We start from the raw sequence: 23,737 nt of genomic DNA, 5'->3' as shown, positions 1-23,737 counted from the left end.
ATCAATTTTTACAGTAGATTGTCTTAAAATAAGAAAGTCTAAGGTCACAAAAAGCACTAAAAAAAAAATAAAAAAATCTGGTCTACCTCTTTGAAATAATTGAGAAAATGTTAGGAAATCTTTTAAACAAATACTATTTTTATTAACAAAAATTCAAATGTACTTACTCCAAATTACAATTTCACACACAACTACACTGTTGAAAAAGAAAAGAATGTGAATTAACCTTAAACTTTTTTTTTAAAGTTCAATCTGTAACTTTCGACTTCATTATTTTAAGACAACCTACTTTCAAACCAGCTACTGGTCCATGTAAAAGTTTTTAATCAATTAAACAACTTGATAAACTAACACTATTGAGTGCTCGTGAGCACGTTTTCTTGTAAAACAAACGTAATTTCTCATACGAAGATAAAAGGAATCCTGTATATAGCTGTAGATAATTGTAAGCCTATAATTCCAAGATACCTCCAAGGAATCCAAACAAATCCTGAATACATTTGCTCAATAAAAGAAAGATTTCACAATTATTTCTCCACACTCAAAATAAAAAAAAAAAAATAACGGTTAAACTTTAATTTTCATCAAATTGAGAAATACGTTCCTTTTTTTAAAAATTGTTTAAAGGTTTATTTTGTTTAGAATTTCCACTAACGAATAACATGTTTCTCCTTTAATTTCCATTCTGAATGAAATCATTCTAATTTATTACGTCTTCAACCGTTTACTGTCGTTTTTGTGAACAACAGCCAAGAAGCTTTTTAAATTCTACATAAGCGTGGCAAAGTGTACTCACACAAACTTCTTTGAAGCTTCTAAAATTTATTGTGAGATGTACACATTAGAAATAATATTTCTAATAATAGTTATTTATTTCAATAACTATCTTGTTTTTTCCAAAATTATTTACGTATAACATAAATAAATTAAAAATGTACATACATTTCACAATAAAATTATGAATTAAAATAATGCTTAGTAATACCATTTATATGTACAACACATTTAGGTTCGGGTGTATATAAAGAAAAAAAAATAAAAAGGAAGAAAGATAAAAAGAGAACCCTAACAAAATAAAAAAATAAATAAATAAAGGGTATTTTAAAAAAATGTTAATAATGCCTCAGGGATTCTCATATTTGTGCATAATCCGAATTTTTGTTCGGAAAAGTAATTTAAACAAGAATGTAAGTTTTAAAATACAGCAGCTTTTGTATGTTTAACTATTTCCTTTTGAGTATTAGCACATTATATAAAAAAAATTGAGGCTTTGGTTAATATATTTTGCTTTCTCACTTCCTTTGTGTTTTTTTTTTAATTGTAGGTATCTAAAAACACATAACTAACATTTACAAACAAAATAAAATAAATAATAAATTAAACATAAAGTTAATTATATGTATTGTACAATTCTAAATCCTAAAAGGTTATTACTATGTATTGTAAGAAAGGGTTGTTAGGTGTTTTAATTAAATATATTGTTTGCTACATTTCATCTACTGACTACGTTGAATTATTATTTTTATTTATTATTTTTTTAATTTTAGATTATCAATCTATAATACACATTTAAATTCTTTTTAAGTTTCAAATAATAATAACAATTTACCTTAAATCAGTATTTTAAGCACAATATAAGATTTTAACTTACAGTTTAACTAAAAAGTGTTAATTTATAAAAATAAAACTAAATAAAAAATTCATGAATTAATAAATGAGATTTTTTGTTTTTGTTTAAGGCAATAGCCAGAGAAAAAAGTCTTAGAAAAAATCTTATATATATTCTTCGTTCATCATCAGAAGCTCTTGAAAATTTTTGATTTCATTGGCCATTGTTTTGTTTAAAACTTGAATTCTGTTTTGTTGGGTGAAGTTCAAGCAAAACTATAGATATAAATAATAATTTCTAAACGTTTCGAATCTGATTTTTGTAAACTTTAATAGCAACATTTGTGTGCTACGCAGGTACAATGGAAGATGTTATATTCTGTTGCGGTAACAGTGAGGAAGTGAAATTGTGGCATGTTACCTGCGCTCTCTTGATTGTGTTTTGTTTCAAAATGAAAGTGTTTTGATTAAATTGGGCCCTATATCGTCAGACCTTCAAATAAGAAGAATATGAGATTCCGACAATGGACAGAGAAAGTACTTATTTTGACAAACTCTTTATCGTTATTCTTCATTTAGATTATCTTAGCTGCTTTTTGTTAAGGTACTTTTAGAGAATTAATAACAGAATTTGATACGATGAACAAGGCAATTTATGGCAAAACCCTAATTATTTAGTACATAAAACAAAAAAATAATGATAGAACATTACAGAACCTGTTATAAAAAAGTAACAATTGTTAGTTTCTATGCATTTATTTTATATTTCTACTTTCTTTTTGTTTGCATCATATATATTCACGCAATTTTCCATCCACATGGATTAAATTCTGTTGTTAAAAATCGATTGAGTGATGCTTAAAGGCGCCAATAGTTCTGGGCAATAGAGAAAACCGTTCACGCTTAATTATAACTAATTTGCTGCTTTAAAAAAAAATAAGGACGGACAATATCAGAGACAATGCCACAAACTAAACAAGTGGAAAATGTTTATAAAGAATAAAACGTTCAGACATTTTGGTTGTTCACACCTACCACTAATTTTTTGAACTTTTCTTATTTAATATTTCTAGGGATCTGGTATACGCTTCTGTGATTGTGTTAAGGCTGTGTTCAATCGTCCCAAATAAACAGGTCAGCCTTTAAAATATTTAAAAAAAAATAATAATAAAATTAGAAAGAAATTTAATTTAAAAAAAACAGCTTTTAAAGTCACAATACCGAACCATACTTTTCCAACTACCCTTGAATTATGGGTAGAAAAAATATCTTGGGATATATTATCCACAACCAATTAACCTTAACGCAATAATGAAGTGTAGAAGTACTTAAACATCAAACCATTGATTCAGAATACACCATCAAGTAGGCCACAGTAACGTGCCGCTATCAAAGGTACAAATTAAGTAAACCGCATAACAGCAAAGTAAACGAAGAAAGCGCATATTCGTAAACCGAAATGTTTAGCTTTTACAACGCCCAAGGGTTCACCCAACAAAATAGACTTCTCAAAATAGAATAATTTACATTTTCAAAATATTTTCAGACGCTCATGATGATGCATGGAACAATAATAAACCCCCAAATCCAGCAAAATAATGGAATAAAAAAAAAAAATAATTATTTTAAAATTCTGTTTTTCTTGCTAGACTTTGCCGAAAAAAGAGAAGTTTTCATTAATTTAAAAGCCAAACGATTAAAAAAAAAAAAAAGAAACAAAATGTACTACGTTTGTTTTTAATATTTAAAAGTAACGGAACTTAAATAAATACATGGAGATACTTATTAAATTGAGATTTATGATGTGGAAAAAATAAAATAAACAAATAAAAAGGTGTGGAACGGAATTTTAAAGCATTTTTATGAAAAAGCTTCTTTTTCTTCTCAACTACTAAAAAACTCATGCTACATGCTTCAATCTCACATTCCATGACAAAAAAGTATACATACATTTAACTTTTTTAAAAAATTTAAAAACATTCTGTAATGAAACTCTTTGCAAATTCAAGCAGTATAAAAATTATTATTAAATTGTTAATAATAAAATATCTGTAAAAATCAAAACGAAAAAAAAAATGAAAACGTAAAAAAGAAAATTACCTATTTTTATTCAATCCAGGTTCTAGAAATGTTAAAAAGTATTATAAAAAAAAAAAAGAAAGAAAGAAAATTATGTAAATAAGTAATATTTAGTAACAAAAGAAAACCATGAAATATTGTTTTTTGTTTTTCTTACCAGAGAGAAGTATTTTTACCTCATTAGTTATTTAAAACAAAAATAAAACAAAAGAAAAATCTGGGATTTGTGCTTTAGTTTACTAATTTATTTTTTTTCCAAAATTTCATTTTTCAATAAACGTAGAAAACACCACAAAGAATTTCATATTTTTTTTTTTTTAAAGTATATAATAAAGTTTTTAATGGCAAAAAAAGCACCACATTGGCTAAACACATATAATAAGTTGGAAGTTATTAAAAATGAAATTTGCAAGAACAGAGCACACACACACAGACACACGAATAATTTATAATATTTATGTAAATTATTTATTTATTTAAATTTAAAATCAAACATACCACACAACCACACCACATTTAATATGTTTTACGGACGGACATTGACATTTATTTAAAACAAAAAACAAAAACATATTTATACTCTGACACATGCTGACGGTGTGTTATACTTACGTGAAATGAGAGTTATCGAAGATAGTCATCATGCACACCCGGGATTACATAACCAATACACAGGCCATTTAAGCAGAGATAGATAGATAGAGAGAAATATCGGGCCAAAAACAGAGATAAAAAGAAAGAAAAAAAACCACATGAATTACACAATTACGCTAAAAAATTCTCGGCCATTTAGTGAGAGTAAGAAGAAAGAGCTCTGCTTTAATTTTATTTATTTTTTTAAAATCTTTTTCTTGCACTTACAGAAAAATAATTTGTCAACTACAAAAAAACAGGCATTCTTTAACAGCATTTATTAAACTTAATATATAATTAAGTAAAACAAATTAAGCTTATTATTAAAACCATAATGAATTCTTTTTTATCTTCTTTCTAAAAATACTTGCTAGAAATTAAAAGGTTTAAGAGTGCCTGCTACCTAAAAACATACCTCTCACAACCTCATAGTAGCAGAGCTCTATTTGTTTTTCTTCTTGAAATTAAGAAACTAAATAACTCTTAGATTTTTCTTTTTGATTTTGTTAAAACGTATTTTTTGATAGTTTTTTTCTTCATTTAGTAAAACAAAAATCATAAAAGTTGCTAGAAAGAAGGGAACTACCATTTTGCTGCCGCCTGTTACCATGTAAGTTTATGTAGATATAATAAAATATTAATAGTAATAAGATAAGCATTATTAAGAAAACATTCATTCTAAAAATAATCATAATAATAAGATAAGCATTTGAAGGAGAAACCATTCATTCGAAAAACAAAAAAAATATTCATTAGGTAGCCAATTGTTGAATGTTACTGGAAATTTGGGGGGAAAACTTTAGATGTTACAATTTTATTTTTGGACAAAATACAGGCACAGAAAATTATAATGCACTTTTCTTCATTTAAGAATTTATACAAATTTCACATTACGCTGACGGATAAAGAAGGTTTCCTTAGATAACTAAGTTAAGACAATAAATAAAATGTGTACCTGGCTTCTCATTTCCTGAAATTCCCACATAATCTTTGCCTTTTTACTCTTGAATTCTTTATAAAAGATTTGTTTTAGCCTTCCAGAACTACCTACTTTCCACTTTGTGATAAAGACAAAAAACTTGAATGAAGATACAATAATTTACTGCTTTTGACACAGGACACCTATCCGAGTACGTGTATCTTTAAAAGTAGAATTTCTTACCTAAATGGCACAAGAGCTACTTTATAGTACTTCCTTCGATAATTGCAGAACGATTCCAGAAGAACGTACAAGAAATTGTCTAATTTAAATTTATTGGAACTCTATTAGAAGCAGCCGTTGGCCCGTAACTCAACAAGATCATCTTCCATGCAACCAACATTAAAAAGAGATGGATCCAACAACCACTCAATCAGCTACTACATTTTACCCTGTTGCAAAAATCTTCTTTTTTCTTTTTAATTCGCGAAAAAGTAAAAGTAATTATAATCTTATGCATTGTTGTCATGTGACCGTGTAAACTCTCAAGAGATAGAGATGTGTTATATGGTGAAGTAGTTACTTCTTCGCAAAAAAACTTCAAAATTTGTTACTCCTACTGAAAACCTTATGCAACTATTTGTAAAGTTACTAACAATTAGCATCTCAATTACTAAAATGCCAAAATGTTTTACACCTCCACTAAATCTTTTCCCCAGCGGGTGCTTGAACTTCATGTTATACGAGAGATCTAATGATCTAATACATTATACTGCCAAAATAACGCACTTATCACTTATAAAAAGAGAGTTCAGCACAAACAAGTAAACTATCTTCAAGTTGAACATCATCTTAATTATGATACTTTTTTTTTTTTCTTCTTAAACAATTATCATTGTACCGCAGTAGGAAAGATAAATACATAATATACCCGATGAGAATTTTATTAATACGATACTAACGAATTATGAAAAAAAAAGTGAGTTTTTATCAATCGAGGAACAACAATTGGCACCGAAGAATATTTAAGATAATTAACTAAAAAATAAGAAAAAATTAGAGAAATGAAAACAAATGCTGCTTACATGACGCAATTAAAAAAAAAAAATTAAATTCAAGTTATTTAATTTCTTGAATTTCAATTTTAATAAAAAGCAAATAATTCTATAACTGATTTATTGTTCTTTTTAATGATAATCACTTTTAAATGTAAGATGCTATTTAAAACAATTGTTTTTCATATTTGTAAAACGAAAAAAATAATAAAACAAAACTTTTTCTAATTTCTCAATTTAAACGCATTAAAGTGGCTTAATTTTACATTTTTCAAAATGGCATCAATATCAACAAGATGCTAAATTTGTAAACATAAATTAAGAAAAGAAAATTAAAGTAAAATAAATGAAAATAAAATGAGGCTGTGTTTTTGTGCATTAATTTGATTAAGTTATGCCTTACTTTTATTATTTTTATTTTCATTTTTGGATTAAAAAATAATATCAAAAACTCATAAAATAAAACAGAATAAATGGCCTAATAATAATAATAATTATAGAGTTTTATTATTTATCGAATCATACTTACCTGTTTGATTACTGAAGAATCATCAACATAAAATATTGGATAATTACTAGAGACCATTCAATTTTAAATTGAAATCACTCAAGAATTAGCGAAATTTAAATAAAATGTATATAAAAAAAGATGCCAAACTTTTTTCTTTGTAATTTTTTTTTTTTTGCTTTTACTTGTAGATTTGCTTTAAAGAAATGTAATAAAATAACTAACTTAGATTCTCTACTTAACTTAATAAAATAACTGGAATAATTAAAAAAATAATAAGCTGAATTGTACCAAAAGTAAAGGTGGATTTATAATGAAATAATTTAGATAATCGAAACTTATGTAAGACCCACATAATTATCTATGGAGAAGTAAACCTAATGACAACAACCAGCTTAAAACAATACGGGATTATTAAAGCGCTAGGAGGTTACAGAGAAATCAGACCATTAACTATACTGCATTTCGCCGAATGAAGGAGAAAATTGAACAGAATCGCCTAACCGTCAACATAGGGTCACCCTTCAATATGATAATATCTGCCGATACTGTGCAAATTTAGCAAGCAAATGGTTGCTTTAGACAGATAACATCGTAAGTTAGTTCTGTTCGATCAAAGAACACTGTTGTGGCAAACTTGTTTTTGTAATTAATAACTGAAAATGATAATTTACAGGATGAAATTAAAAATAGGCTTGATACATTAATTTTTTCACTCCAGCATAATAATTTATTAAATAAAAATTGGACATATAATAAACTAAATTTTTATTTTCCCTAATGTTCACGATGTTAGACCAATGGTAGGGAAGATCTAGGACTCGTGCATTAAGCTGGCTTCCACCAACAAAGCAAGTGCGGAAGTGGTGAATATTTAGTGCTATTATAAGCTGATTAGAAGCTCTAATCCAGATTTTGTTACTCAAACCGTAAAGTGGGATATCGCATTTAAGGTGAATGCTAGTTTAATATAAAAATTGTGATCAGCAAATAAACCATACCAAACTTTAATTGTTAACCTGATGCTCCAAAATAATGTAAAAATTTAAACATTAAACGATTTCAACCGAAACTATAATATTCACATAACCGCTCAAATAGAATCTTTAGAGATAAAGACACAGACTTTGTTGATGTCATGATGTTGATATTAAAATAGAATAGTCTAATAAAAAATAAATATCTTTCTTAAAAATAGCTTTGGAAATATAAAAGAGCGTTATTTTGCTCACAGAAAGACTCAGGGAGAACACTGTCCGGAGGCCAACAGAGCACTGAAAATACCTACGGACGCCAATGACCTCAGATGTTGACTCTTCTTAAATGAGGAAAAAAAAAAACGCTGCAAATTCACTACTTCATACTTCCCAAACTCCTACTTCATATGTGTCGCTCGGCGCTTTATTCTACTCTGCTCGTGTTTAAATAAATTGGTGCTTACACATATGTGATATTAAATTGATCTAGAAAACATATACTGACTTTATTCGAAGTATTTGGTACTATTTATGTGCAAATCACTGATTTATTTTAACAAATGGTGGAGAAGAATAAAGCGCGTCAGATCTAAATAGTGAATTTGGGAGAAATACACAAGTGTTTTCGGGTTTTGTAGTAACCATCAAAATCAGTTTACAATTATATTTCGATAGTATCTCTTTCACGGCAGAAAAAAAATCTGAAAAACACAAATCAATGATAAGGCCATCCTGAATCTAAAGTAACAAGATATGCCCTAAAATAAATCCACCTTTTTTAAAAATAACTCTAGTAAACTCCCTAGAGCATTTATTTCAAACGACTTGAAAAACAAGTTTTGATCTTTTGATTTAAACATATATATGTATATGTACATATCAATTTTCTGATGACGTAATAAAAATAAAAAACCTTTTTCCAACACTCATTCATTGTATATACACATATACAATATATATGTAAATATACGTATATACATATTGTGAAAAAAAAAGATCTTTATATCATAAATTAATTTTTTTATAAGGATGCATTTCAGACAGCATAATACTTTTTTAAAATTAAAATAAAGAAAGAAAGTAATCAATAAATTATACTATCTCAAGTTAAAAACATTAGAAACAATCTAAAAAAAATGAAAATAGTTGACAAAAAAAATAAATAAATAAACTGTAAGAATAGAAATTAAGTTATAGTATTATAGATTAAAAAAAGAGAAAAATCTACCAAAGAATTTTTTTTATTTTGTTTTTAAGCTTAGAGGCATGCAAAAGAAGGGTTCAGTGATGGATGGTTATTAAAAAAAAAAAAAAAATTATATAAGAAAAAAAATTAGTTATAAAAACAGCCCTTATGTAAAATAAAAAAGATAGTACAAAAATAAAATTATGAAAACCATAATAAAATTTTCAACTTGAAATGCAGATTTATTTTTATAAAAACTAACTTTTATTATTTTGCCTTTTATTTGTCCAACATTTAAGCACATAGTAATTTTTTTTTTTGTAAAAGTAAAAGAAAGAGAAAAAGCTAGAATACTAAAAAAAAAAAAAAAAAGAATTAAAATAAAAGATAAGAAATTAGTGGAAATTAAAGATAAGTCAAGAAAATCAAAATATTCCATCACACCCTACCATCCTGCAGTACAGTGCGTTAACAACAGAAAAGCATTCCAAGAAAAAAATTATTGAAAAAATGACTGTATGAAAGTGAATACAAATAAATCTTTTTTTTTATTTTTTAATAATAAACTTGATAAATAACTACAATTTTCCGAATATAATTAAATTTCTTTTGAGTTAAATTAAATTGAGTTTTAAATACTTTGTTTTTATTATAGAAAAATTAGGGAATTTAGTTCTTATAAAGTATTTATTATTTAGTTTAGAATAGTGTTCATAGAGCAAGTTTTGTACTATTTTATATAATAATTTTTTTAAAGGATGTAGGTACTTTTCTATCTGGAATTGACTAAAAATTCTTTTGGGGAAAAATCTTTCATTGCTTTAATTTTTTTTCAGGTACTACTGGTGCCATTAAACAGAAATTTCTGAAAATGTTTTTTGTCAACAAAAATAACTAACATTGATTTTAGCACCGTAAACCTAACTAAATTTTCAAAAGAAATTATTAAATTATTAAATTTGCTGCACTAGTTGTCAATATATTTATCCGAAGGGAAAGATAACGCGAGAAAAGCTAGCAACAGGAAGAGATATTGACGGAGATAGCTGGGTGCCCGTGGAGAGTGTAAAATAACATCAAAATAGGTAAGTATTGTGAGGAAACTCTTGGAGGAGAGGGAAGTCGTTGCAGTCTATAGAAGGAAGAGAGCTACAAGTTGACGGAAGGATATGACCATGGAGAGAAGCATTATTTAGAAAGAAGAGGCAGGGAAACCAAAACTAAATACTGGAAATCGTAAGCAAAATCTTGCTCAATAGTTATAATAAATAGGTTGGTCAATATGACGTAAAGGTTCCGCTAACTGAAACTGAAATCACGAATTTCTGTTGAAAAAGCAACTTCCTAAAGGCCTAAAATAATATCCGAACTAGGCAGCAATAAACATTTATTTCAAAAGATTTACTCTGGCCACTGCTGAGAAAAAAACTTCAGCTCGTAATTAATTTGATGACTTAAAAAAATAAATATAAACAATAATAATCGAAAAAATGATATTCTGATTTATTCCAGACTCTTGGGAAAACAATTTTTCATTCAGACAGTTGAATTTTAAAAATAATTTTATTTTTTCCTGTTTTCTCATATTTTCAAAACGATTTTATTTCCTTACTTTATAAACTTATAGCAAGTTTTAAGATTTTTTTTTTAGATTAAAGAATAAGGTTCAGGACTTTTAAAGATAGGTTAAATGAGCTACGAGTTATGAGGATAATGAGACAAAAAGGAAAGAAAATGGTAATACAAAGAGTTAAGGAGAAAAAGGAATAAAGACATTTAAATTTGTAAAAAAAGTGAAAAAGTAAACAAATTAATAACAAAAATTATAATAAAACTGGTTTTCGAAAAAAAAAATCCCATGTAGTACACAATATGTACTGTGTTTTTTGAGTTTAGCAAAATTAAATAAAAACCAATTAAAATTATGAAAAACATATTTAAAAAAATTAAAATTTGTTTTTTTACGCACCTGTCCTCCTTCGCCTTCAACACTTTGCAATTCTTTCCATTCTTCAATAGTTTGAGCGAGATCAACCTGACATAATGGTACTTTTACTTCACCTATTTGATCATGTTTACTGAATCGATCAAAATCAAATATTGCAAAAACCAGCGTTTTATTCATTGCATCTGCATAGGGAACACTCTGGAAAAATTAATATATATTTCAGTTGTAATTAATTCTTATCATAAGTAAAATATGTGATAAGTCGTTGATATGCTGGTATTTCTAAATGCTAAAAAAAGGCAAGATGAAGTTAAATTTAATGTAAAAACAAATTAATAATACAATTGATATGAAAAGATTTCATTGACAGAATAAATTAAATTTGTCTTAGTTTTACTGGTAGCAAATACGTTATGTACATAGATACGTTAACTGAACTTGATATTCCTAAAGATTTTGCTTATACGTCACAATACGCACTAATAAGCACTAACCCAAGATAACATATTTTCAATATAAAAAATACATATTATACTTTAAAAAATTCGTAACATACTTTCAAAACGACAAAAAAGGGGACAATGCAAAGTTAACCATGGAATTAATTGTCAGAAGTAATTATAGAAATTTTAAGTTATGTGCAATACTTCTTGAAAAGTAATTTTATGAGGAACGCTTGTCAATTCAGTCAAAGGCAGTGGCGAAGCAAGCGCTCTTGATGCTGGAGAGAAGAACCGTTGTGACAAGCAAACTTACTTGCTCACCGGTGAATAAAACCCGTTATGAAATAATAACATATTGAAAGCGACCGAACAATGTCTTTCAATGAACTTTGGTTTCGAATTTCTTTTTCTTATCAGGTACAAAATAGACTTTCACATATGGATCAGATGTACCTCCCATATCAAAAGCAGGTGAAACAAAAGGATTTTGGTAACAAACAAGTACTTGTGTTTTTGAACAAATACAAAACTAAAAACAAAAATTCTTTCCTATACCTTGAATGTAAACGTTTCATTAAATACAGGATTCAATGTCTTTCGATGAACTTTGGTTTCGAATTTCTTCTTCTTATCAGGTAGTAAATAAACTTTCACATATGGATCAGATGTACCTCCCATATCAAGGGCAGGTAGCTCTTCTGCTTGGATCACTGTTACCGACAAACTGTTCGAGTTGAAATCATATTCAAGCTGAAAAATAAATAATACATTTAATGGTTACAATCTGGATAAAAAAATATTTTATTAAAAATGTATAAGGTTTGGGATTTCGAAATCAACAACTCTAAATTTTACACCTTCCGGCGCATCTGATTTTCACCAACTGCCAATAAGAGGCAATGAAAGCCCTTCCTAATAGAGAAAAAATATGCGGACAGGTCAATTATCTTTTAAAAAAAATTACTGTAACAATGACCCATCTATGATTATCTTTGAAAATGTTTTCGTTGAAAGTGGAAGAAAAGAGAAATTCTCGGAGCACATTTAGTCACATTTCGTTTCAATGCTTGGTTGAATGTGGTTTTTCATCCTAAGCTTGTTTAGATAATGATTCATGATTCATTTAACTAACTTGTATCATGCTATATATATCTTTTTTTAAAAAAAGGCACCAATTTTGTTAGTAAGGGCATATTACGCTGTAAGCTCTTCTTGAAAAAACTTTTTTTAAAGGCCCTTTCCTAATAAATATTCACTTCAAATAATTTGTAAAATCTATGATTCAGTCCGGACCTTTTTTATCTATGAGCGCTGCAGCGCTTTGAAAAATGAGTTACTAATTGTAGGTTTGTTTGTGGATATGTGTGATATGCTGAATTTAAAATAGTTCAATAACAGGATAGGCTTTAAAAAAAATTTAATTACCATTCGCCACTTCTTTTTTTTTGTCCTTTACATGTTATGAAGTCATATAACTCCTGGACGTTTTCCTGGCATTTGATTTCACTTCCTTATGGTTGTGAAGTTATAAAAGAGGGCCTACAGGCTTCAAACATAGCGTGCTATGTCCTTACATACGAGGGCATTTTTCTTCTAAAACCTTAAGGTATAAGGATGACAGACTTATTTTACATTCAGAGCTCTTCTTTACATTTAAGTTCATTTACGCCTGTAATGCTGGATTCCAAAATATTCTCTTTTTAGAAACACTCAGCTATGTATACTTAAACCAAGGACTTTCGTGCGTAGACCATCCAAACACCTCACTATTTCCTTTCTCTTCAATTGTTATTATTCCGCGAGAATTGATATAAAAATTTCGTATGGTTTCATCCTCTCAGAACTTACAAAATCATATCAAAACACATACATCTTAAGGCGACATAAGATGGAATGAATAACGGGAGGTTATGTGTTACGTTGCGGTTGTTTCTCGAACTATACTCATGACAGGTTAGTAATGTTATAACACTGAATATACCTTCATTTTTTTAAACATATGCCGTACTTAGTTCTTTGTTTCCTAAATTTTTTTTAAACCGTCTTTGTTAATGGGGATTAGTAGTTGTTTCTTTATTTTTTGAATTATTCGTATTTATTTAATTAAAAGTACTTTGTTTTTTTTCTATTGAATATTTTTATTTATATGGTTAGTACTTTATTTTTTTGAATTATTCTTTTTTATACATATAACAAACAACGGGCAGCTTTAAAACACAAAAAGATAAAAACATTAGTATAATAAATTTATACCAAAACTGGTCAGTGACCAGAAAGTAATTTACTTTTGTACACGTAAAACTTAATTGAAAAAGTTGAGTAGCTCTACTGATATAACAATCTCGCATATTCTATACATCGAATAACAATATTTTTCCTTTTCGAAAAAGGAATTTCGGTGTTTGTAATCCAATTTAGGAAACAAAGAACTTAGAACAAAGAACATTGCCGAACCACGAATTTTCAATCCAATAATTCTAAATAGGTTTTCTTACACAATGCAGATAAAATGTTCTTTTCAACATTACAGACTTAATATTTCATTAATAAGACATTACGATAAGGAACACATTTTCCTTCCGCAGTACTGTTATTCTGCCGAAATCAATTTTTTAAAATTTTATTTATCCAATCTGCCATGAGACACATATCAAATCATGTTAATTATGTATATTGCATCCAAAGTAATTTTTGCTCCTTCTCTTCTCTCACTAGAGATTGGATATCATTTACCAGTAATTATACTTCTTTAATTGATATAAACATTGCTCATTTTGCTAGTCTAAATGAAGGACTAATTCCATTAAGTAGATAGCTAGGCTAATGCCAGGTAAGAGGAGATTGCAAATTCCTCTAAAGGAGTAACAGATGTCATTGCCAAACAGGTAATATCTCGATTTGTTTACTAGAGAGGAAGATGGATCTCGTTGCTTGGAGAAAGGAAAAATATTAGATAAGATTCCCTGATTAATCATTGTAAGCTAATTTGATTGTAGTAACTTCAACAATCTATTAATTTTTCTTTACTTTTTTAAATCTTGATCTGATTTTATTTTTATTTTAACAGTAATTATTAATTACCTTGTATTGCAGTTTGCCCAACTTCTGTTCACTTTGCTTACTTTCGCCTTCCTCTGCAATATCTTCAGCATTCTCAGTCAACTCTTCCATATCCGGCTGAACCTAAATTCATGTAAACATGTAATCTACTTATTTTATATTTAAGTATAAAATAAAATTTGTGCTTGCAAATTGCCTTTTCTTTGTATGCTGATCCAAGCAATTGGACAGATTTCAGATCCACTATTCCTTTTCCTTTCTTTCCATCTTTTGCTCTTCGTTTGCGGAAACATCTTCGGATACAGCAAAAGCATATCAAAAGAAAAAGCAGTCCAACCCCTGCGATAATTTTTAATAGTAAATTTGAATAGAAGACAAGTTTATTATATTTTTCAATTTTTTAAATTAACTTGAGAAAAAAAATTCTTACCAACTAAAATGGAAATTATAATCCATCCTTCTAGACCTGTTTCTTTTTCAAGTTTCTCCACGACAACTTTAAATTCATTTGGACCTTTAGTAGTTGGAACTTCAGTTGAAAGACCTTCCTCAGAAGTTGATCCTTCTAAAAATTGGTCAGCTATAAACTATTCTCTTTTAAAAGTGAAACACAGTTTACTACCAACATATACTTACCAAATTCAGGTAAAAACGTAGTAGCTTCAACAATTTTAGCTGCTACCTCAGGAGGAGGTGGTGCAGTGCCTTCTACGTCTAGAGGGGCTGCAGTACCTGGTTCCCCGCCTGCCTCCCTCACTATTCGGATTAATGAAGGTGGCATGTCCTCTGTTAAAGAAACATTTACATTATAATCCAATTTATTGATTATGGGAACTGAAATGAACTGCTTATAAAATAACCTTAAATTTTGAACTATCTTCAATAAATATTTCAATTTAAGCTTTACTAATTGAAGATAAGGCTAGTTCTGTCGTTCGAAAAATGTCACAGCAAAAATAATTTTAAAACGACTGATTTCTGAGACCTAAGCGACTAATTATGAAACAAATATAATTACTTTATGTGCGAAAGATTTCGATAAACATTCATAACAAATAAGGTGACGATTTCTAGCGCTTAAAAAATTTGTAATTATTAATTTTTCTGTGCTAAAAACAGACGAAAGGTGTGTTCTATCAAGTTAGTAGATTAATTGGAAAGTATCCACATATCAGTACTGTCTTTGATTTTAATGAGAATCATCATTTTTTTTTGCGGTATAGACAACGAAATGGTGCAGGCTCTAAGTAAATTAGGAAGTGACACGAATTACTAATTCCATCAATCTATTTGACGAAATATGGGTGCCATTTCACTGGGGTAGCAGAAGAAGCTACCAAAAATGCTGATATAGTTCTCTTAACAAAATTTGCTCCAAATTAACAAAAAACCTTTATCATCTCACTATTTCTCTTTGGTAAGCTAATTGCGCCGTTATGGCTGTTGCTAAACTAATCAAAGCTCACCAAACTGATATTTTTCAAGACTATATAAATTCCAAAGCAATTCCAGTTTCCAAAAATGATTACAGCTTGCTGAGAAGTTGGATTTTCAATGTAGTACTTGCTTTTTTATCCAATTAATCCCATGATTTTAATGACATCTTGACTTTTATTGTTTTATATCTTACATACGGATTTGCCTCAAGATATACGTATATTAAAGGTGCGCTACTTCTTCTTTAATGAGTATCCTCTAAAAAGAGGAAAAGGTCGCATTATTTGAAATATTTTTTAGCTCGCTCAAGAAGCAGCGAAAGCAATTTAAAAAGCGGAAAAGTAATGCTGAAGTGGCTTCTTTCTCTTTGGAATTTTTTTTAAAAAAACAGCCCATTAAGAAAGTTACTCTGGTAGTCTTAAAACTGAGATCTAAACACAACAAATGAAAAACTATTACAATTTCAATCTTACTCATTACATATGCTTTTTGCCAAATCCATTGAATATGCGAGTGCTAGCAGCAATACTAATTTCGACTGAACGATGAATGACTACCTTCTCTGAAATAAGACTAGTTTCTATCATCTGAACATGTAAACAGATTCCAATTAAATTGAATTGGCATCGGCAAATACATTATGAAACTTGATAGAAGGTATGTGCAAACCATTGACGTCAGACAGGCTGTCGCCTTGGTTACCAGTGGGCGTGAATTCCCACTCGTATCGGTTTCCTCTTTACCATCAACGAGAATTTTATAGACCCACAGCTTCTTTTTCTTCATTCATTGTTTGATCTACTCTTTTTACTTCCATGTATGTCATTGTGCTTTTTTTGTCACTAAGAGTAAAATTTCTTCCTCTATAGTAAGATTTATTTTTGTTTTGAATGGCAGTTCCTTTGATCTCTTAGGCCTACTTGTTTAGTATCTTTCAAAAGAAACTACAAGCAAATTCAATTATATTACATCCAATATTGTACATTATCACCAAATTTTAAACTTTCTTTAATCTACTAGCTGGATTAAACGCCTAGTTATCTCACCTACATTTTAGTTTATTAGTGAAATTTGTTTGTTGTAAAAAAATAAGGAAAGAAAATGCAAATGCTAATATTTAAAATATAGCCCATCATGTGTTGCAGTAATGGTTCATCTTTCCGCGAAATGTTTAGATTAACGTCCTACGTGTTCAGTGGAAACTGTCGCTGTAACTTACTCTAAATTGTATGCCCACAAGAAAATGATTATGTTTGGTGCAATTTCGAGGTTCACTCGTAACAGGAGTAATAAAATGATCTGTACTCCTCGGTGAACAGATGGTCTAGGACAAAGTTCACTTGTCATAAACAACACTATCCATCCCCGGACAGAAGAGGTAGAAACAAAAAAAGAAGATTACTAATAATCAATAATTTGAGCTGGACCGGTTATTTTTTTCCTCTCTAATTTTATCAACATTTGTTTTACAAACTTGCCAAACATCTCTCACAAATGTGGCTACTTAGTAATTCAATAAGTAATTCTTTAGTTTTGGGTACGTTTTTTTCTAGAAAACTTTTATTCAAATGCTTAAGCTATAATCAGTTCTATCTAATTTGAAGCAGTTTTCTGGGTAATTTATTTAAAGAATAGTCCGATTGATAAACTGACATTAAGTTTACATGTTACAACACTATTCCAACCGCTATACGTGCATTTACAGGTGAATAAGATAAAGTAAAATTACAAAAATAAAATACACGTTTGTTTATACTTTCAGAATTTTACTGAAACCAACTATCACTTTTGTTGCAAAATATTTTCAAGAATTAAGTAACTAGTCTGAATTGATTCTATTTTTATATATTTCATTCTAAGGATTCCTTTATTGGTTTAAAGACAACTAAACTAACTTATATTTCAAACTGGAGGAATATTTTGCTGCCTGGAAGTTGATAGAGAGAGGAAGTGGTGCAGGTTGCAAAGGAGATTACTTTTTGTGAAACTTTAGTAAAATTTGAGTTTTTATTAGAAATAAAACAAATAAGTGAACTCGAATTCTTTCTGATTGATTATTTTCACGTATTTAGGCGCTGTGGTTTCAGAGGATATTGACAAATCCACAGAAATGAATAAAGCAAAATGAGAATGGTGAGAAAGTTCACAAACATTACTTTTGTTTTAGTCGCCGTATTCAAAGCAATCATATAAAATGATTACTAAAATCATATGTTGTCTGTTCTCACAAGTGGATACGAGTATATGAACGTTGATTATCTCTAAAGAAGATGAAAAGACTTTCACAAGAAATATCCTTAGCTCAAATAAGACCTAGAAAATAAATCGAGGTCTGTAGGAAAGGAACAAATGCTAATATGATGAATGTATTCTAAAGATCAAACATCGCTGAAGTGCATTAGTTAGATATGATAGATAGATATGAGGGCGGTCATTTAGCCGGAATGATGCCCTCAGAAAACAAACAAGCAATATGCAAAGAGCAAGGAGAGCAGATCTCTCCTATCTCCATGGCCTTGTGATGAAGTGTAGACGCCAGACTTCTGCTGTATGCAATAAATAAGAAGGAAAGAAAATGAATTTAATGACAGAGGCGGATAGTGGAGGCCAAGACCTCTAATAAACTCACGTGCCAATTTAGAGGCATTGTACTGAGATAGAAATCTACTAACAATTAAACTATTTTTCATTAAATAATAATACCTAAAAAAGTAATCTCAAATTTGATTTAAAGTTTCATTTATTCCCTCAATGGAAAACGTAGACCACTACACTTGACCTGACTCTATAAACTGGAAACAGACGGAATAAAAAGCCACTTCTATCTTTGTCTTCCTCGCCAGATACGACTTTGACGTAGCATGCATTATCGAAACCCACCTCATCTCTACAAACCGACTACACATACCAACAAACACCTATCAAACTGACAAGCAAACCCATGTAAGCTTCAGGTAGAGTCGCCTTCTGCAAAGTAAGAACTACAAAGCAACAGACGTAACTTATCTCCATTACAAAATCACGAGGCTGCTATTCTGGTGAATTCATGTTCTACTAACAATAGAGTAGATATAAACTACCAATCTGTCATCTTATCTTTTACACTCTAAACTTCAGCAATTCGATTTTCACAAACCTTCACACAGAACAGCATACTTTTACTCGGAGACTTCACAAACAGGGTATGTCGAACGATTAACAGTACCAGACAGTTGGCAGTAACAGAATACCAAAACATACTGATTCAGCAAGTGAAAAATCTACATATTACTCCACTTAACGAAACTCGTATTAACTCGAAATAACTGTACATTTAATCAACTGGATCTGATTATTTTCTGTGTTATGCAGATTTCACACTCATCTACAACACAGTACGCCAAAAATTAATCAATGGCCAATTAGCTTGGAAAACTTTCGGAAATTAAGATTAAATAACTCACCTACACGTTATGGGACCACAAATGATGTCGACAAGTTACATGACATATTCATTTAAACTGTTCTTTTTGATTCTATTTATAAAATATTAAATAACATTAACAGACAAACAATCTGCCTGGAGGATTCTCAAAATAATTCATGAAAAAACAGAATTCTCAAGACCTGGCAGAGACCCAAAATTCCTTTCGACAGAACTAACTTCAATTGACTAGCAAGACCAATTAAATGGAATCTTTATAATTAAACAATCTTTAAATAAAGACCCTTCTAGGAAGGGTGGCCCCGATTCTTCAAGAAACTAGAAAACTACTGAACGAACATTTCTCGATTCCCCTACTACGAACAAGAAACGTCCTGGCAACAAGTGAACAAGTGAAGAGAAAAAGTGCGAAGCACTAGCTTCCCATCTGGAAAACAAAATGCATTGTTTTTGTCGTTATAGGCCAAGAAAATGACGATTACTTTGACAAAGAATAGCAGCAACCTCCAACTAGCCTTCTTAACTGTAACCTTCAATGACTGCCTTCGAATTAGCTTCCATAAGGGTGAAAGAACGCATTAGTAATAAATATACCATAAAGCTGGTAAGCCAAATAATATGTTAATACCCACAATTATCGACCGATTGGTTTTTTAACGCTATTTCCAAAATATTAAAAATAATAAAAAACTCTCAACTGAATCTCACATAATTTCTCGTCAAAGATTATCCAAACCGTAATCTTAAACATGGAAATTAAATATCAACCCAAATTGCTACAAGCGCACAGCCGGCTGACACAGTTATCCCCACTTATCCAAATAAACTCACCTCACAAATATCTTTTAACTGTACTGCACTATAAGACTTTACTAAGACTGAGAGATACGCTTGCCTAACGCAAATTTCAACAGTAGCGCATTAACAAAACCAAAATAAAGTACCTACGCTTTGCGCTGAACTGGTTCACCAGAAACCATAAATTCACAGAGAACTAGCACAAAAGTTATTCTCACATAAGATTGAACTAAAAGAGAAACTTCTTGTGAGCAACACTCTACCAAAAAAGGTGAGCCTAGACTCGACCTTCAGAATGTAAAGCTCTAGTTGAGTTAGTTGAGTTGGTCCATATTTTTATTTTTAAAAAATTAAATAAAATTAGTTGCTGGCTTAAAGTGAAACAATAAACCATTAATTTTAAACTTCTTTCTTTTTTTTTTAAATTTAATCGTTCAATTTAATTTTATTAACCAATAACTAAAAACATTTAAACGTTTTTAAATTATGTTTTTATGCAGAAAGAAACATAAGTGAACAGAACTTATCCTTCTGAGTATCAGAAGAATTTATCCTTAACTAACTATACATAAACTCTGTCACAAGTAAGAAAGCAGTTGAACGCAATATTATTGATCACGTCCAAAATGAGAGATGGGTTTCAGGATTCATAAGTGGATTAGAAAAACTACTCTTCAACAACAATGTATCAGTAAATGGATTATTGTTTTCATTTTTATAGATATTAGATGGCTTTATGATGTAAACATTTTAATTTTAATTTAAGTTTTATGACATTCAATAGGTAACATTAATTCAAGTATTGTTAAAGAGTCATAAAATTTAGGTATTAGTATAGTGGTTATGAAACAAGGATTTATAGATGAAAGATTCCCGGTTCGAATCCCGCGTATAGCTATTTTTTTATTTGCTAGAAAAGAGTTAATATTAAAAGAGTTAAGGTATTTTCTTCCACCCGTGCTCCACTAAATGTTTTTGGACGTTTAACTACGCCTAAAAAAATAAGTGAAGTGAGCACCTTAGAGAATTTTAGCCCTTCCATCAACTATTCCAAACTTTCTTTTGTTTCAAATAAATAATAGACACTTCTTGTGTAGCTAATTAGGTAATATCAAAATGACCCAATGAATTAAAGATTTTACTTCGTAATCAAGAAATCTAAGTATTTCCAATTCTTTTCATTTTTCACCTTCGTCATTAAGATCTCTTACAGTACTAAAGAAAGTTACCCAGCGAACTAGAATAAAATACCTGGATCCAGGACACGAATTCAAGGCAATGAAGAGGCTAAGAAAGGCAAAAGGAAGAGACTTCGGGGGGGCGATCTCCCGTTTTTGAGGTATCTCGTATTAAACTGTCCGTGGTCCCCTAGAAAAATGGCTCTCATGAAATAAAACACCTCATTGGAGAAGCATGTCTGAGAAGATGAGGTACTCTTATGATTTTCTCTAGGTACTTTAAACAGAATGAAACTCTAATCAGATGGTACTTCTCTTTAAAGGAGTCATCACCAGGAACCCGAAACACCAAAATATGTAACGCCTGCAACTAGGTTCAGAAGTTCAAGCTCACTTCTGACTTGGTGTTCTTGAAGGACTAAAACGTGATGTAAGCAGTTTTTCGAGGGGGACATTGTATCCTCATGTATTCTCGAATAGAAAAAGAAATGTAATACATTGAAATTAAACATTCTTTACAATGTTGTAACTCAAATTTATTTATTTTTATTTTTTTACCCAAATAAACCAAAGGCTTAGTTAAAAAGTTAGAGTTATTTAATTTTTTATAGTAATTTATAAGAAATTAAATTTGCCTTTTAAAAAGGAAAATGCTATTTTAGTTAAATAAAGATGCGTGCGCATATAACTCATTGACTTTTTTCTTTCATTCATTTAGGTTGAGGCTAATTATTATGTGCTATTAATATTGTTTGGCGAAAATACCTAAATAATTATAAATAAAACTTCTGCCTAACACAAAGTGGAAGTTGTGAATGAACTGTTCTTTTTTGGGGGAGAGTGGGAGGTAATTCTTTCCGCAATTATATTCTAGGTTAAATCTTTACAAAGGTTATTTTCAACGAGGTTGGCATTAGTTCAGGGCTGTAGATAGTGAACTGAACAATAACATTTATTTAATTACATTAGATTTTTTATCTAATAAATGATTAGGTAATATTATAGTTATAGCAATTGTAACTATTTATTGTAATATATAATTTCTAAATTAGAATTTCCCAATTTAAAAATTGCAGTAAGGTTTTTTATAATGTATATTTTTCAAATATAAATCTTGTCATTAAACACGGACAAATTTGAAATTAAAGCGTTGATTTCATTATCAGCGAAAGATAAGTTGTTTTTTTTACCTGTTAAATCAATACCTACTTCAACAGTGCTAGGTACAACACACTATACCCTATTCCAATGTCAGGGATAAGTCGTTTCTTTCTTTTACTTTATTGATTATATAAAAGTTAAATACTAAAATATAAAAGTGAAAATGTTTGATTAATTTGACTGACTTTTCTGATTGTAAGGTCCCTTCTTACTCACCACCGGGGGTTGAAATGCCCTTTTGTTAATATAGGTCACAATGGGGTGTGGGTGAGGTTTTAGTTTTTAATCAAAGTTCACACTGTTTAAAGCCTGTTCTATGCTATCTATGACGTGTTATCTGTGGCTTGTAAATTATATCGATTTTATAGTTACGTAAAATATAAAGGAAATTTATTCTAAAATACAAATAAATATCATAGAACTTGAATGAAAATCATACCTATTGAATGTTGGAAAGCCTGTATCGATTTACCCTTTTCAAAAGTTGTTCAATACAACGAGTATTCCATGGAAATTATAGATGTCCTGGTAAATAAAAGAATACCATTAGTTAACTAAGAAACTAAGGATTAAGTTTTAACAGTATTGGGCCAAGGGATGATGTACGATAGGTGGGCGCCTATCTGCAGATCCGCACACTGCTCTAAGATGGCCGGTTTAGTGATAGTGTACTGGTGGGCACACTTTACGATCGATATGGGTTTAGTTAAGACTGTTAAAGCGCAGTCGCTTGTTGTTCAGCGCGGCCAAGTGCGATTCGGGCGCCTACGGAACTCATTATTCGATCTTTTCTACGATAAATTGCGTATTTGGCACAATTTCCATATTCGATTGACTATTTTTTGGTTATGTTTGTGTGTTTGTTTTATAATACATGCACTAATACTGTTGTGGAATTGATTATTTCATTAATATTAACAGAAAAAAACTGGTGTGAACACTGGCATGACTTTCTCTTGTGCAATCATTTCAATTATAAATGGATCATTTTTTTTTTTATATAAAAATGTTGACATTCCTTATAATAGATACATTGAGCGGGGGTACAGTTACTTGATGCGATGTTAGGCTCGATCCCGAAATCACATGAATCCACCGACTTGATCCACCAAAATTCAGAATCCACTTAAATTATTAGAGTAATTAGAATAAAACATACGTACGACTCCAAACCTTCGAATTTGTACTAAATGTTGGTTGGCTTCAAAATAGGTTTTTTTGTAATAATCAGAGGGGCTTTTGAAGGAAGACATAAGGATTTATAGAAAATCTTCATGAAGAGAACATGAAACGAAAACTTTAGGTCTTTATCTGAGACGACGG

General features: G+C 29.7%; 1 protein-coding gene across 5 annotated transcripts in view; it reads right to left on the bottom strand.

Annotated features, from left to right (window-relative positions):
- LOC141448457 (synaptotagmin 1-like) overlaps window positions 1-23,100 on the bottom strand; it is a 29,270-nt gene extending 6,170 nt beyond the window's left edge. For 3 of the 5 annotated variants that reach the window (XM_074116832.1, XM_074116833.1, XM_074116835.1), the window contains exons 1-7: window positions 22,854-23,099; window positions 15,053-15,202; window positions 14,847-14,981; window positions 14,613-14,755; window positions 14,438-14,539; window positions 11,912-12,106; window positions 10,935-11,111 (exon numbers count right to left, since the gene is read on the bottom strand). In XM_074116832.1, the coding sequence (XP_073972933.1) occupies window positions 10,935-11,111; window positions 11,912-12,106; window positions 14,438-14,539; window positions 14,613-14,755; window positions 14,847-14,981; window positions 15,053-15,197 (897 nt within the window). In that variant the 5' untranslated portion in view covers window positions 15,198-15,202; window positions 22,854-23,099. Of the gene's footprint in view, window positions 1-10,934; window positions 11,112-11,911; window positions 12,107-14,437; window positions 14,540-14,612; window positions 14,756-14,846; window positions 14,982-15,052; window positions 15,203-22,853 lie in introns of all 5 variants that reach the window. The other 2 variants (XM_074116834.1, XM_074116836.1) reach the window with 1 other exon arrangement.
- Window positions 23,101-23,737: the final 637 nt, after the last annotated feature.

The sequence above is a fragment of the Rhodnius prolixus genome, unplaced genomic scaffold, assembly GCF_049639745.1.
Source record: "Rhodnius prolixus isolate KJV_2025 unplaced genomic scaffold, Rpr scaffold_37, whole genome shotgun sequence".
Lineage (NCBI taxonomy): Eukaryota > Metazoa > Arthropoda > Insecta > Hemiptera > Reduviidae > Rhodnius > Rhodnius prolixus.
This window is presented reverse-complemented; position numbering and strand designations above follow the sequence as displayed.